The sequence below is a fragment of the Gallinula chloropus genome, assembly GCF_964237585.1.
Source record: "Gallinula chloropus genome assembly, chromosome: 2".
Lineage (NCBI taxonomy): Eukaryota > Metazoa > Chordata > Aves > Gruiformes > Rallidae > Gallinula > Gallinula chloropus.
In genome coordinates, this window is record NC_140086.1 from 26,122,705 (window position 1) to 26,137,020 (window position 14,316).

General features: G+C 42.0%; 2 protein-coding genes across 2 annotated transcripts in view; both read left to right on the forward strand.

Moving 5' to 3' along the window:
- RAD54B (RAD54 homolog B) overlaps positions 1-14,316 on the forward strand; it is a gene marked incomplete at its 5' end in the record, with an annotated part of 60,871 nt that overhangs the window by 11,495 nt on the left and 35,060 nt on the right. The gene's annotated exons all lie outside the window — the stretch shown is intronic.
- On the forward strand, positions 4,094-9,675 carry FSBP (fibrinogen silencer binding protein). Its single transcript, XM_084260915.1, has 2 exons — positions 4,094-4,506; positions 8,205-9,675. Exons 1-2 carry the CDS (start codon positions 4,136-4,138, stop codon positions 8,728-8,730), a joined length of 897 nt encoding a protein of 298 aa, XP_084117041.1. The 5' UTR covers positions 4,094-4,135; the 3' UTR covers positions 8,731-9,675.

Genomic DNA, 14,316 nt, shown 5'->3' on the forward strand with positions numbered 1-14,316 from the left:
GAAAAAAATCTTGGTTGGCAGCCAGTTTAATTTTTACAAGGGTTATTTTACACTCCTGTAGAACAATATGTAATTCAGACGGATTCCTTCAGGCACTTGCTCAAAAGAAATCTTTGTAGTGGTCTTCTGCTGTAATTGCATTAGTGTGGAAACTTGGTCTCTCTAGCAACATTAAGCAGTGAGGTGATAAAGTAACATACGTTTAGATATGTCTGCATTAGGAGTTGCTGCATCCTGGTAGCCTGATACAGAGGAGGTTGCTGCTGTTCCTTGTGGCCAAGTCCAGCCCGCAGTGTGGCTGAGGATGTATTCCCAAGAGGCACATGTGCACGTGCGTGCACTGAATGTATGTATATGACCAGCCATACAGAAAATACAGTACTCACACAAACGCAAGCAGCATCGAGGGCCTCATCCTTCCCCTGCAGTGTCTGACTGGGACCAAAGCCTGATTGTGGAAAATACATATGTATACAATACAGATCCCTTCAGTAAGTAGCCTTAGACTCATTACTCTGTTCAGTAACTGTTCTCTGGATTCCCTGGTGTCACAGTTGCCTCTCAAATCTGCACCCGGTCTCTCTGGCAGCTGGTGTGGATTTATGACCTTACCAGTGCCCAGGTATCTTGGTCCCTCCAGTAGCTAAATGTCAGACCTAGTCTCTGCAGTATCAGGCCCAGGTTCACAGTTGTGCCAGTTCTTAACCCCCAAGTCTCTTAACCTAACTTGCTGGCTAGTCTGGCTTGGTGCTTGCCACTGACAAAGGTACCCAGGCAGTGCAGTGACCAGGTGCAGGGCCTGGCTGTACAACCATCCTGAGCAGCCACCTGTTCACATGCACCTGGCCCCTTTTATCACAGTGTTTTCCTATGCTTGTTCTGGCTCTGCTTTCATCTTTCCCTTTTCTTGCCTTCTATTCTTCCTCTAAATACCCCTGTACTATGTCTTCTGTAATACCCAGCCACTCCTCTTAGTACTTCTTAACGGGTCCCGTACCCAGTGGACACTAACTCTCCTTGAGTCTGGAAGGCCATCTAGAGAAAACCTTTCCCATGGACTCCTCTGTCTGGGTCCCACCCTTCCCATGGGGCTGCTCATGTTTCTGACGGTGCTGGGAGGATGAATTAGGTACTTCCAAGGTTTACAGGCTCAAAATTGAGGTGTCTTCTTCACAAGTGTATATAATATAATGCACACTGCATGCCTGGCAGGTTCCTCCTTCTCTCTGGTGAAGAAAATAGTATTCATGGGCTTACTGAGCAAAAATGCAGTATCTTTCTAATTTAGTCTTGTTCATCTTACATAACCCATAACTGCTGTGTAACTTTGTGTTGTCTGGGCCCACTGAAGACAAATGGGGATCCTCTGGCTTGCCTTTATCTTACTACTAGGCAGTTGAATAGTGGCTTGACTGGGACTCAGGACATATTGTTTGTTGAAGGAATTCAAGGCTCAACCCAGGTTTCGGTTGGTTGAATTATGCAGCACTGCCCTGTTTAGTCTGGGCTTACAGGACAACTCAGGACTGAGCTATCTACACAGCTCCCCATGAGTTGTCCCTGTGGAGATGGTGCCTCAAGGAAGTGCAAGGCTGAGTTGCTTTTATACCCCCCGCCATGAGTCACCTGGTGCACTAGACATCACCGAAACCTGTTTGTGGAACTCTGAGCCAGATGGTCCTTATATTCCACCCTGTGACCTGAGTCACAATTCAACCACTTATATGTTCTCATTAGCAGTGTTCCTCCTTATCTTATGCCCTATCAGTTACATATCTTGATTGACAATTGTCCTTTATCTTCATTTTACCTCTGAGACTTAGGTTTAGGCCCCAGCTTCCTGCATGACTACCCAAGTCCCCGGCAAATGATTCCCAATGAGGCAGAATAGAAAAATACCACGCCCATTCCATGGTTTGCAAAAGCAACATTCCCCAGCATTTTCCACAGGGTTCAGTTTCATTTGTCTTGTTGGGGTTGTTCTGCCTGACACTTGTTCATTTAGACATCAGGAAAAAAAATCTTCACCGAACAGGTTATTGGGCATTGGAACAGGCTGCCCAGGGACGCAGTTGAGTCACCATCCCTGGATGTAGTTAAAAGACGGGTAGATGAGGTGCTTAAGGATATGGTTTAGTAGAGGATCTGTATGGTTGGACTCAGTCTCAAAGGTCTTTTCCAACCTAGTGATTCCGTGATCTGTGCTCTTTGTGTCTGCCTTCAATCACACAATCTCACACTGACTTTGTCACTAACAGGCTGGGCATCACACAACTGCTTAAACGTTGGAGGGTGCAGCATAGGCTTTCCTGTGACTCAATTCCAATAGTGCCAACAGCCTGAACTATCTGAAGCATAGTTACTATCTGAAAGGGCATCAGTTTAAAATAAAAAAGGATCACCACTGGCTTTCCCCACACTTTGCACCTTACTAATGTTAAGGGTAGAAATAGGGAAGGAGTAGGTGTTTAGAAGTGATGGTTTTTCATAGAGTGCTTTTAACCACGTGTATTTTGTTTCTCAAATCTAGTGTAATGGGCTTTGGACTATAAAATGCTCTATTTAATCTTGTCTTGAAAGATATTCCAGCAAAATGGACTGGTGGCAATTTTGTGAGGTGGTAGAGAGTCCCAGAAATTAACATGCTTGTTATTCTAAATGCTAATTGATTTTTAGCAGTTGAAAATCTCCCTCTGTATAGTTTGATTTTCTTGTTTTGAATACAGTTTGCATCTGCTTTGGGGTTTGGGTTTTTTTTTTCCCCTTAGAGCAAACAAGTTTATACCTAGATCTTTATAGCCTTAAGATATTTCCAACTATAATTAGATTTCTCTTTCCTTCCCTCCCTGCCCCCCCCAGGCTCCCTTGTTTTCAAGGCTGAACATGTTAAGCTCGAGGAGCCACTATCTCCAGCAGTGTTGGTTTCCACCCTCCCGGCTCTTCCAGTCGCGTGTGTCATTTTCCTGACCTTTCAGGTTTTCCCCCTTTCTCCCGTGTGTTGGTTCAGTTTAGACCACAGCAATTTACAGCCCTGCGTGCATGTTCACGTGAAGACTCGGCTTAAGGCGATGCGTTTTCCGGCAAACACTGGGAGCACACGCGCGGCTTGTGAGCAAAAATCAGATTTCTATCCCCAAAGAACGCCTGGCAGTGTTGTGCTAAAAGCGGGCTGTGCCTGCCGGCTCTTAGGGAGATCCCGGTATCCGCACGCTGTGCCGCACTCGCTCGCGTCGCGATCATCGGTCGCCTGTATTGCGCGTGGGCCCGGCTCCCCGTCCCGGCGGGGCGGTGACACCGGCGGCGCTCCGGTCCTGCGGGAACACAGCCGCGGGCCCGACCTGGAATAAAGAGCCCACCCGGCGGCGTGTTGCCGCCGCTCCCGCTCGCCTCGGAGGCTCGGCCGCCGGGGGAAGCGGCCTCTTTAAGAAGCCCCCGTGTAGGTAGCTGGAGCGGGCTGCCAAGTGCAGGAGAAGCTCAGCTTTGCTGCCAATCCCGCGCCTGAGTGTAACCTAACCGGCTGGAGGATATGCCGCCCCTGATTGACAGCAGGACCAGCATTATGCAAATGGCGCAGGGGAGCGCGGCGGCGGCCGGGGGCTCTGTCAGGGAGCTCTCTACACACGCCGCCCTCGCCTCTCGCCTCCCCGCTCCCTGTAACGCTCAGTGCGTTTCACAAAGCAATTGTTGCTTTTTTGGGGGGGACCTGTTAAACGTAAAATCATCTCGAGCGCGGTTTCAGTTTGAGATACGTGTGAGAGAGCTGGGGAGACGTGTCAGAGCTTGTTACTCAAGCTAAATTAGGTAATTTTTAGCTGGGTAACGTGCTAATCTTTAAACCTTTATGTTTTTAAATCCTGCGTGTGTCTGGTCTCTTCACACAAAAGTGTGTTTTGCTTGTTTCTTCTCGTCTTCTTCAGTCTGAAGCCTTATGTAGGTCAGGCTTGGCTTAAGCAGATTTCCTGAACCTGCGTCAGCTTAAGCTGAAGGAATTTTAATAAACCCTCCCTTGTAGGCGTGGGCCTAAATGAGACTAGCCTAGTTAAGCCTGATCTTTTTCTGTTTGTGAAAAAGAGCTGAGCAGAGCTAGGGACTGCATGGTGGCTTCAGAAACGGCTTCCTTAATTCAAAGATAACAATGGTTGGGAAGGCCAGATCTTCTAATTTTACCTTATCTGAAAAGCTCGATTTGCTAAAACTCGTGAAGCCGTACGTTAAAATTCTCGAGGAACATACCAATAAGCATTCTGTAATAGTGGAAAAAAACAAGTGCTGGGATATCATAGCTGATAACTACAATGCCATCGGAGTAGATCGCCCTCCTCGCACCGCACAGGGCCTGCGCACGCTGTACAAGAGGCTCAAAGAATATGCCAAACAGGAGCTATTGCAGCAAAAGGAGACTCACTCCGATTGTAAAAGCAGCATTTCCGAGCCAACCAAGAAAGTTGTGGAGATGATTCCACAGATTTCCAATGTGTGTTTAAGAGACAGGAGCGGTGTTCAAAGGTGAGATGATTCTTTTTTTTTTTTTTTTTTTTTTTTTAATTTTGTTGCTGAATGAAAATTATGGCGCCTCCTATCTACTCGGTAACGCTTTGCTTGTGTTCCGGCTCCGAGAGGAAATGTTACTCGGAGACAATCCCCAACTGGGGAACAATGACAAAGTAATATTGCTTTTGTTTTATGGGAAGCTTTATGGTGACTTAGCACTGCATTCGGTGGTGGGTTTTTTTTTCTCCCCAGCTGTCTTTCAAAGCCGGTTTTGGAGTCTTTGTCATACTCTGGAAAGTGAGGGTTAAGAGGGAATCAAAGAGAAATAGTAGCTCCAACCTCTACTCCTCCCCTACCTTTTAATAGGCAGATTATTCAAACACTGGCAAAGTGATGGCTATTCTCCTCCATTTAAGGTAATACTGCAGTCATTTTGCAACATATGGAACTATTACCAGTTTACAGAAGATTTTTAATTGAGATAGTTCAGAGAGCTGAGAAACCTTACTCGTGCACCTTTTTTTCTCTCATTTACTCTGATGTTTGTATGTTACGTTTTAACTGATCCAAATCCTTTAAAAAAAAAAAAAAGACCCTCCCCACCACAGTGCCTTTGTGAGTGCAAATGTTTTTTTTAAATTATATTTTGCTTGCCTTGACGGTGGCTCTCTGAAACTGGAGCAAAGCTAATTCCTGTCTAAACTCCACGCAGTGCTGTATCCTACGTTAGGTAGTTGAAATACAGGGAGAAACAGAGAGGTGCAGTGCTAGAAGTTTGCTTTTTTTTGGTAGGATTTTAAATTTTTTTTTTAACTGCTCAGTAAAGTGAGACACACTGTCTAGATTTGAGCCAGACATAATACAGGCAGGCAGCATGCAGGCTTTCTCCCACAGCCGGCGAATGCCCCTCATATCTGACTTGCAACATTCTGCTGGTTCTGTATGGGTCCTTGAGGATCAAAAAAAGCCTGGGTCAGGTTTTGGTTCCTCTAGATACAAAGAAACCCCCAAAACCTAAGCTAGGGAGCGGGGAGGAAAAAAAACTCAAATAACTCCCAAGCAACACTGAGAAAGCTCTGATTTTTCTTATTTTCCCAAGCAGATTAGCGGGAAGTGAACTTCCCGTATTTTAATCAGATATACTGATAGTCGGTGCAGCAGCGTAAGGCTCTAAGGAAAGCTGGCATGCGCACACACGCTGAATTGGATTCGTGGTGCCACTGGTTGAACTGAATGGTAACAATTGTCTAAATCCCAACATGCCAGATGCTCTAAAAATATGCTGTTGTGGGTCCTTTGCGTAAAGAAGTCTGAAGCAACTGGGCTGCACTGCTGTTCCTGGTGAATGCCCCTGGAGGAACCGTTCCAAAGAATTCTCTGGAACAAAACAAGGCTTTTAATTGCGCTAATAAAGGTTGCAGTGTCTTGGCTACCAACTTTTGTAAGGAGGGGGAAAAAAAAGAAGTGTGAGAACTTCGGTTTGTAGATCGGCTTATAAAAAGCACTGACGCTTTTCATGAATGATTAAGAGCTAATGATCTCCATAGTTTGTCTCCTATAATTTAACCATTTTTCGAAGTCCCTAATGGCTCTGGGAACGTTGTCTTGATTACTGCTTACCCAAAATGGTTGTTCCTAGGAACAGCCCATGCACTATGTGCTGAAGGAGAAGAATATAATTTAAATTATTTTTTTCCCTGCCCAAATAAATCATTATTTTATAGTTCTAATTTTAAATGCGAGTTGCATTTTTACCCTAATTTTCAAATCCCTGGGTTGGGTTTTAACACACCAGGGTATGGTTTAGGTTTAGTAGGAGGAAAACACAACTTCTAATGAATCCAAATTCTTAATCGCACCTTTAAACAATTTCTAGCTCGCTGTGATTAAACAAAACCTGGTGAATCACGGGTGCCTGCAGGGTTATAAACACCATCCCCCAATTGTGGTAACTGGTGTTTGTCTTTCCTTCAGTTAAGTTGTCAGAAACAACATTAGTAACCACCATACAGGCGGCTCCTTTGTTTCTCAATTCCTTCTTTCTTTCTTTGCTGTCTTAATTGTTTTCCTCTTAAGAGGCTGACTCTAAGGAAAAAAAAAAGTGCCTCATCAGAGTTACCTGAAGCTTTGGTAATTTTCTAGTTCTGTGTGCATTACACTTTAAGAGATGGATTTTTCACTGTTTGGAGACTCCAGTCTGTGTCAGGCTAAATCTTACCTATCTTTCTTCTCTTTAACCTCGCTCACTTTCTCCTTCTGCTCTCTCTGTCTTTCCTTTTGTCAGAATGACCTGCTTCTCCTGCTGGTTGTTTCCACTTTTCTCAGGGTAGGAGCTGGCCAGGAGCCAGCTAACGAGGAGGAAGGAAGCTGTATTAGAAACTGTGGTTGTGGAGGGGGAAACCCAGAATTACAGTCAGCACTAGGAAACACAACTGAGAATTTGTGTGCAGGATAATAGTTCCAATGCTCAGTGAGAGGAGTAAAAGAAGTGCAAGGAAGAGGTATATAGGAAAAGGTGAAGCTTTTCAGCACGGGGAGGAGGGAGTAAGGTGATCTAATTGGTACTCTGTAGGCAGCTCAGGTAACAGTCGATAGAGTAAGATTATCCTGGCATTTTCTTTGGGGAATTATTGAAAAGTCTATTTTCAATATCTACTTCACATGGTTGTTTGGGGTTTTTTTGTTCTTTTTTTTTTTTTTTTAAATCTTCAGATAAAATAGTTTGTGTGGCCTGACAGTGTTTTGAAAATACATTTCTCTGACCTTGTTGAACATTATTATGATTGAATATTGAGAGGCTTTCATGCATTCATTTTATGAATTCTACTTTCATTTTAATAGACAGCAGACTATTTGAGGGTCCTGTGGAAATTGCAACCACGACTGTGTATTTCTTTTTAACTAAGAGTTTTGAAGACTATGGGAGATGCAGATGTAATGTCAAATCATGATTAGAGGTACTGCTGACTCAGGGCTTTACACAAAGACAGATGAGTCAAGTAGGTGGTGTACTTTCAAAAAGAAATGCCCAGAACTATAGGCTGTTTTAATGGAAACATTTCTGTGTCGTCCCTTGAAGCTTCAGAAAAATACTGAGATCTCTGATTCAAAGAGAAAGAGCGAGGATTAGCTTGATTCCCTAACCTATTGGCAGGGTCATCATTTGGGCTCTGGCTTCTTCTCCCAGGGCTCTTTGTGTAATTTTATTCAGTGATTGTTTTACTTAAAAAAGCACCAAATATTTGGGTGCATGAATCTGAAAGAGGGACCACACTGGAACAGGAGGAGATGAATAAGTCTGAGAGATGGAAACGTTTCTGCCACCATCCACTCAATCTTAATTAATGCCCTTTAAAAAGTACTTTACATATTATATAAACTCTCTCCTCTGTCACTCGCATCATTTGCTGGTGCTTTGTTTTTATTCTCATTTGTCACACTAATAGCCCTTCTTGCTTCTCCGGATCAGGAGGGCCTACTGGGACAGTTCTCTGTCGCCTATACTGCCTCTATAGTAACAGGATCTGAGTAAGACTGGGCTGCATACAGGTGGTGGGAAGACAGGAGGAGGAGTATAGGTGGTGGTCATCGAATGAAGTAAGAGTCCCAGGCATAGATAGCGTAGTATTTCAAATGAAGCTTTGGTTACTTACAGCTGCACCTTTTAAAATAGTTTTTAATGGATCATTTAAATATGATTTTATGTGTTCTAGTGCTGGTATTGATAAAGAGACAATTGCTGGTACCAGTTCACCACAGACAATGCTGGATCACCATCCTGCGGCAGTCATGATGGACTTGCAGTCAGAAGAGGATGTCAAACCTCCTCCTTCTTTGATTATAGACTCACAGCAAAATGAGAACTTAGAGCAAGAGGAAGAACACCAACTGGTGCATATTATGGAAAGGTCTCCTTCAACATCAGTATCTTCTGTTGATATGAGGGTGATGATGTCTCCCTCTCCGGTACCCAGAAGAGATGAGTTTTTTAGGCTTGAGGTTGGAGAACGCTTTAGACCAATGTGTGGTTATGACCCACAGATGTTACAAATGCTGAAAGAAGAGCATCAAATAATATTAGAAAATCAAAGAAAAATTGGTCTTTATGTCCAAGAAAAAAGGGATGGATTGAAAAGAAAGCAGCAGCTGGAAGAAGAACTGTTGCGAACAAAAATCAAAGTAGAGAAGCTGAAGGCAATACGACTACGCCGTGATCTGCCAGAATACAGCAATATCTAAATATTTTATTATTCCTGTCATATTCTTTGAAATACTCCTTCCTTATGTTGATACGGATGGATCAAAATCTGGGCTTGAGAGATGAAAGCATTATTTTCCACGTTGTTGTTTATGTATCTTAGAAACTTGTATGGGTTTGAATGCACCAACTCTTGTGGTCTGAAGTATAATCAAATCCTATATATTTAAATGTTTAGGTTGATAAAAATCCAAACTTTAAAAATGTTTCCACTTACCTCTATCAGAGTTGTGATGAGCTAATGGAAATTTAGCTCGGCTCTTTTTAAAAATTTTGATCATATCCATTATTTTTTCAAATAATCACCTGTCCTTTAATATCTTAATGAAGTTGCAGGTTAATAAATACATATATAGAAAGGAGGAATAAGAGGCTATGTTTAAATGTCTTACTCTTTTCGTGTTGGCAAATCTTAGGACAGTTGTGAGGTTTTGCTGATATGTCAGTTTGGAAAACAAATTTATTGGATTGTTATATTTTTTTAATGTTCATTAGACAGTTGAATAAGTGTACATATTTCTAAAAGTTATGAGTTTTAATGGTTTCCAGTGGAGGAGTGTTTCCATAGGATGTTATCGAAGTAGAGACAATGAATGCAACGCTTGGTTTTTAAAACTGCATGCATGTGTAATTTGTGTGTACAGTTACCATGATTGTATATTCAATTTATAGGAATTATACTGGTGATCAAACACAAAAATGTCTAATTTCCTTATTTGCATGCATAATTACTACAGTGCATGTGCAACCAAGACAGTTGCAGGTGCCTTTGATCAATATCACTATGACTATAAGCTACTGAAATGAAATTCTTTCTGTATGTAAGTAACAATGTGACTTGAAATCAGCAGATCATCTTTGTTATTCTGGGTACCTTTTATAAATGCTGTTGTTCTGGTCTTTCGATTAGTTTCAAATAAAAAGCCCCAAATGAAAAAGAAATTGATTCTTCTGTCTGTCCTAGTAGCAGACGTTTCCTCTGCAGTTACGATCAACGTTCATAACTGGAAGATAACTGGAAAGCATAAGTCCCAGATGATTAATTTCTTCATAATTCTTACTCTCCTGCCTGTTATGAATGGATCCACGACTGCCTTAGACTTCTGGCTCCTTATTCGGTGTAACAACACTTTCTCCTTCCTCTAACCTTTAGCACAAGAAAAGGAAATGAAGCACGGCAGCAAGGAAAAAGTGAGAACAAAGGAGGTTTAATTCCTACTGTGCCTCCCTTCTCAGAGGGCCCCAACAACAGAAAAACCAAAAGCAATAGGAAGGAGAATATTTCTTCCTGCAGCTGCCCGTAACTGTTGCTTCTGTCACCACTGTTATCCCAAATTTTGTTGCTTTCTCAGTTTCCACAGAACCTCAGCATGCAAGCGTGGGTCACGGGTCTGCATCAGCAGACTCTGAGGTAAGCCTCACACCTCCTTGTCGGTCTCCTGAGTGATTCAAGTTACCTTTGTACCCACAGGGATAAGTACTTATTAAAAGCTGAAGGTTGGAAGCATGGAAGTTTAATTGAGGGGGCTAGTGGAGCTTAAAGAAATGTAGTTATAATTTTATGATAGTGATACAAAGGAAATAATCCTGACTGTGGGTGCCCAGGATAACTTAACAGGTTGCAGGTGGGAAGAGAAGAGGATGTAAGTCTTTTGTTTACAAACTGAGGAAAAAAACTAGACAATGAAAACAGATGTTGTCAATACGGAGTTCCCAATGCTCTTCCAGTTGTTTTCTGGAGAAGAGAGCCTTGTAAGTGTTTGTTCTGTTGGGAATTTTTGCATGTGCTGAAAATGATGGTGCATGCCTGAATAAGTGGCCTCTGTTTCTGTACAGTCCTTGGCTTTCTGCTCTATTTTCCAGTTCAGGGACATCGATCTGTTTTTGTGTAGCTGGAAGCACTTCAATGAGATACTCACTTCCCTGAGTTTACAAGAGTAGAAATATTGGCTGTAATAAATAAATAAGGTTTTTATTTGTTCTACTTCTCAGAAATGGGAAACAGCACTAAATTCTCTGCGCTCGTCCTGTAATTTGGAAATGCCTGATCCTAACCTTTCAGTTGAAAATGAGAATTTGGGTTTCCAGTGGTAAGGAATTAATTTCTATTTTTTGTTTCTGTCCTTACATTTTATGCAAATGAACAAGTTTTTAATAGTTCAGGAAATAGTTCCCATACGACTCATTGTCTTGCAGTGGTTTTGAATTATATCTACTCTTTATGCTCTAGAGACTTTAGAATATTTTCTGTTGAATTCCCCATTCCCCTCGAGCTAGATGAAGGGGTGACCTCTGGGGTTTCTGTGGGCATGGTATTTTTATTTTAAAGGTTAGAACCAGAGGAATTTCCAGTCTTTGAAACCTTGCAGTCCTTTCTGAACTGACAGGCAAAGTAGATGCAAAAGTAGGACTTTGGGTAGAGCAAAGTCTCCCTTGGCTTGTTGATATTGGAAGGAGAAGGATGCAAATGAGTAAAGAAATAAAATACACTGGCCTGGTCAGAACTGTCTCCCCATAACTGGCATTCTTCCACCTTTGGTTATTCTGGCTTTGTCTCATTTCTTAGTGGAAGGCCTTTCATTCTCACCTGCAGGCAGCACCTCCAGTTCAGAGACCTCTCATGTCTCTTGTTTCCTTTGTTCTCAGTTGTGTTTCTTTTGGTTTTGGGGGAGTTGGGGTGGGGGCAGACAGCTCTTGAGTCCCTGTGGAGCTCACTTGTGTCTTTACCAGTGATCGGACATTTATTTCCTTTCACTGGAGGAACGTTTCCTCCTTCAGTAACATTTTGTTGCTCTGTCAGTGTCATGTGGTGCTGACTGTGTATTCTACCTCTCTGTGGTGGTGGATCTGCGTTTCTTTCTCACCCCGCATCTGCTTTACAGTATCAGGTGTCTGTCTGAGTCAAGACTTCTCACTTTTCAGTGCCTGTTCCTGTTTTTTCCATGTATTCCTAATGTGGGTACATGCACCACAGCTGTGGCTAGTGCTTCTGGACCTTGAAGTGCTACAAATTTTTACTGTTCCAGCAAATGCTATTTCACTAGTACATGTGAAAGGGATGGTAGGAAGCCTTCCCCTCCTTCACCCCCTTTCTTACCCTCTTGCTCCTTTTGCTACATCTGGCAGTGCCATTCCTGGTGTGCATGTTTATAATGTATGTAGTACAAGCAGAGTAATTTTAGGCAAGGACAAATTTCTACCATATGTTCATGTCCTTCTACTAAGATAACTGAAATAAACAGGTTCCAGGAGTAATTTAATTCCCAAAATCTACTGGACTTATGTTTAGGATTAGAGTAAAAAATGACAGCTATGATAACTTTGTGGTAATTGTGATAGCATCTTCTATAAGTTCATCTATCTGGGTAATTGTCTAACAGTCGATCTCTAATTTTGTTGGCTGCTCCCTAAGTATCTTGCTTGCTTTGTCCCTCCCTGCTTTCCCCCACAGGTTTTTAACTCCTGTAGAATCATCTCAGTTGATGTGTTTGCCTTAGATCAGAATTCTTACCAGGTAAAGTTAGGAGAAAGAAATAACCCAAGACCAGGAGAGATTACGTGTAGCTAATCTTGCTTGTCATACTCCTGGTTTCCAACATCCTCCACCTCAATAGTTTAAGTTCCTTTATTTCATTTACATTTCTACATGTTTTCTGGCATGGGACTTTTTCCCCCCCCATACAGTGAAAGTGAGTAGACTAGAGCTTGCATACAGTCTTATTCCAGCAGACTTTGTGTCCGCAGGATTTCCAGTAAGCAAAGCCATAAAATTGCTTTTAATTAAAAGAGAGTTGTTTCTAAGAGGGAGGAACAAATGAGGAATTGCGATACCCAGGCTGGCTGGCTAAGCTGGCTTTAAAAATTTCTTGTATCTTACTTTAAAGTGATTTAGGGTGGTTCCATAGGAATTTCCACTTTGGTAAAAACATAAGGTTACTCATGAAGTAACACATGAAGTAACGACACTCACGAGGTGTTGTTTTCCTGGAATATTGCTTACTTTTCTATTTTGCACATGAAAATAAAGAGAAGCCTTTATAAAGACTGCCTTTCAGCGTTTTAAAAGTTTTAAAATGCATGAACTGTAGTGTCTGAGTGTGTATTGCTTACAGGTCATGCTGCTATTCTGGTTTTAAATATCCAGGTCTGAAATAATGTGAGAAATCTCATTGTCCAAGTCTTATATTTCTTTTTAAAAAAGCATGCCGTTTACAGTAGTTAAAATAAGAAGTCTGTTAGCTGGGTGCGTAACACATGACTACAATTTCAGTCATTTCGTGACCTAGGTTTCTGTGTTTTATCTCTGCTAAACCGAAAGCGTTTGCCTTGATTGCCTGTGATAGTTGCTCTTAAATGCCATCCAGTTTGTCAGGGGAAAGTTTTTTTTTTCATAATAAAGAAACAATTTCCTGAAGTTAAATTGAACACTTAGTTTCTACGAATAATTCTTCCTTGTAAAACCTACAGTTGTTCAATGCTAAAATAGTGGAAAACCTGGCTCGTGATTCCTGTGTAAGGGGAGGGGGCTGAGGGTCAGAGAACCCAAGGAAAGCTCAGCTGCTCACAGGCGTTGGCATTCTCCACTGCCCCTGCCTTTCTTCTGTGCTACGGGATCTTCACACTGTTTTATCCTACTGATGACATGGAATGATCTGTTAATGTATCCAAACAGCTCTGAGTGGATGTTACCTTGTTTTGCTCTGCTGTTTACATAAGGATATAATGTAATTTTCATTGAATACTTAATCCGCAGTACTCCCTGTGATTTATGGTTTCTGTTTGCTGTTGAGCAAAACTGCAGGCTTGAAAAGTCTTACTTTTTGAATGTGTTTTATGTATAGGCAAATAGAATTATTTTTTTTAAAGTAATTTCCTGGCCGTTTCCTGTTGGTTCTCGATTTTTATCTTTAGATAGCATAATCAAAATAATTAGCATAATTTAACATAATAACAGCTAAAAATAATTCCACAGGACTACGGTGCCCCTCCATACTCAATTGATCTCAGAACCCAGTTTGTTCAAGGCCCAGTCATTTCGTTTACATTATTCTGTACATCACCATTTGCCTACTTTGCATGATCCTTGCCTGTATTGCTAATGCCTTCTCAAAACGTGGTGGTTTTCAAAGTTCAGAACTTCATGCGTGCTTGAAATAAGTGCATCAGGTTATAAATTATTGATTTTTATTATGTTTTCTGTAGCTTTAGCTGTGAAAAAATAGGACAAAATGTTAGTCTAGTTTGGGGGAGTGGAGGAGGGATTTTGGGCTGCCCGTAGTTACTGAACATTATTTGTTTATTGTATCAGATAAAAACTGTTGCAGTAGTCTTGAGTTTTATCTATTGTTAGTCACTGAAGATGTCATGTGAAAGAAATTTACTGTAACTCATCAGCAGCTTGTAGGTAAATTTCTCATAGAACCATAGAATGGTTTGGGTTGGAAGGGACCTTGAAGATCATCAGGTTCCAACCCCCCTCCCATGGGCAGGGACACCTCTCACTAGACCAGGCTGCTCAAGGCCCCATCCAACCTGGCCTTGGACACTTCTAGGGAGGGGGCAGCCAC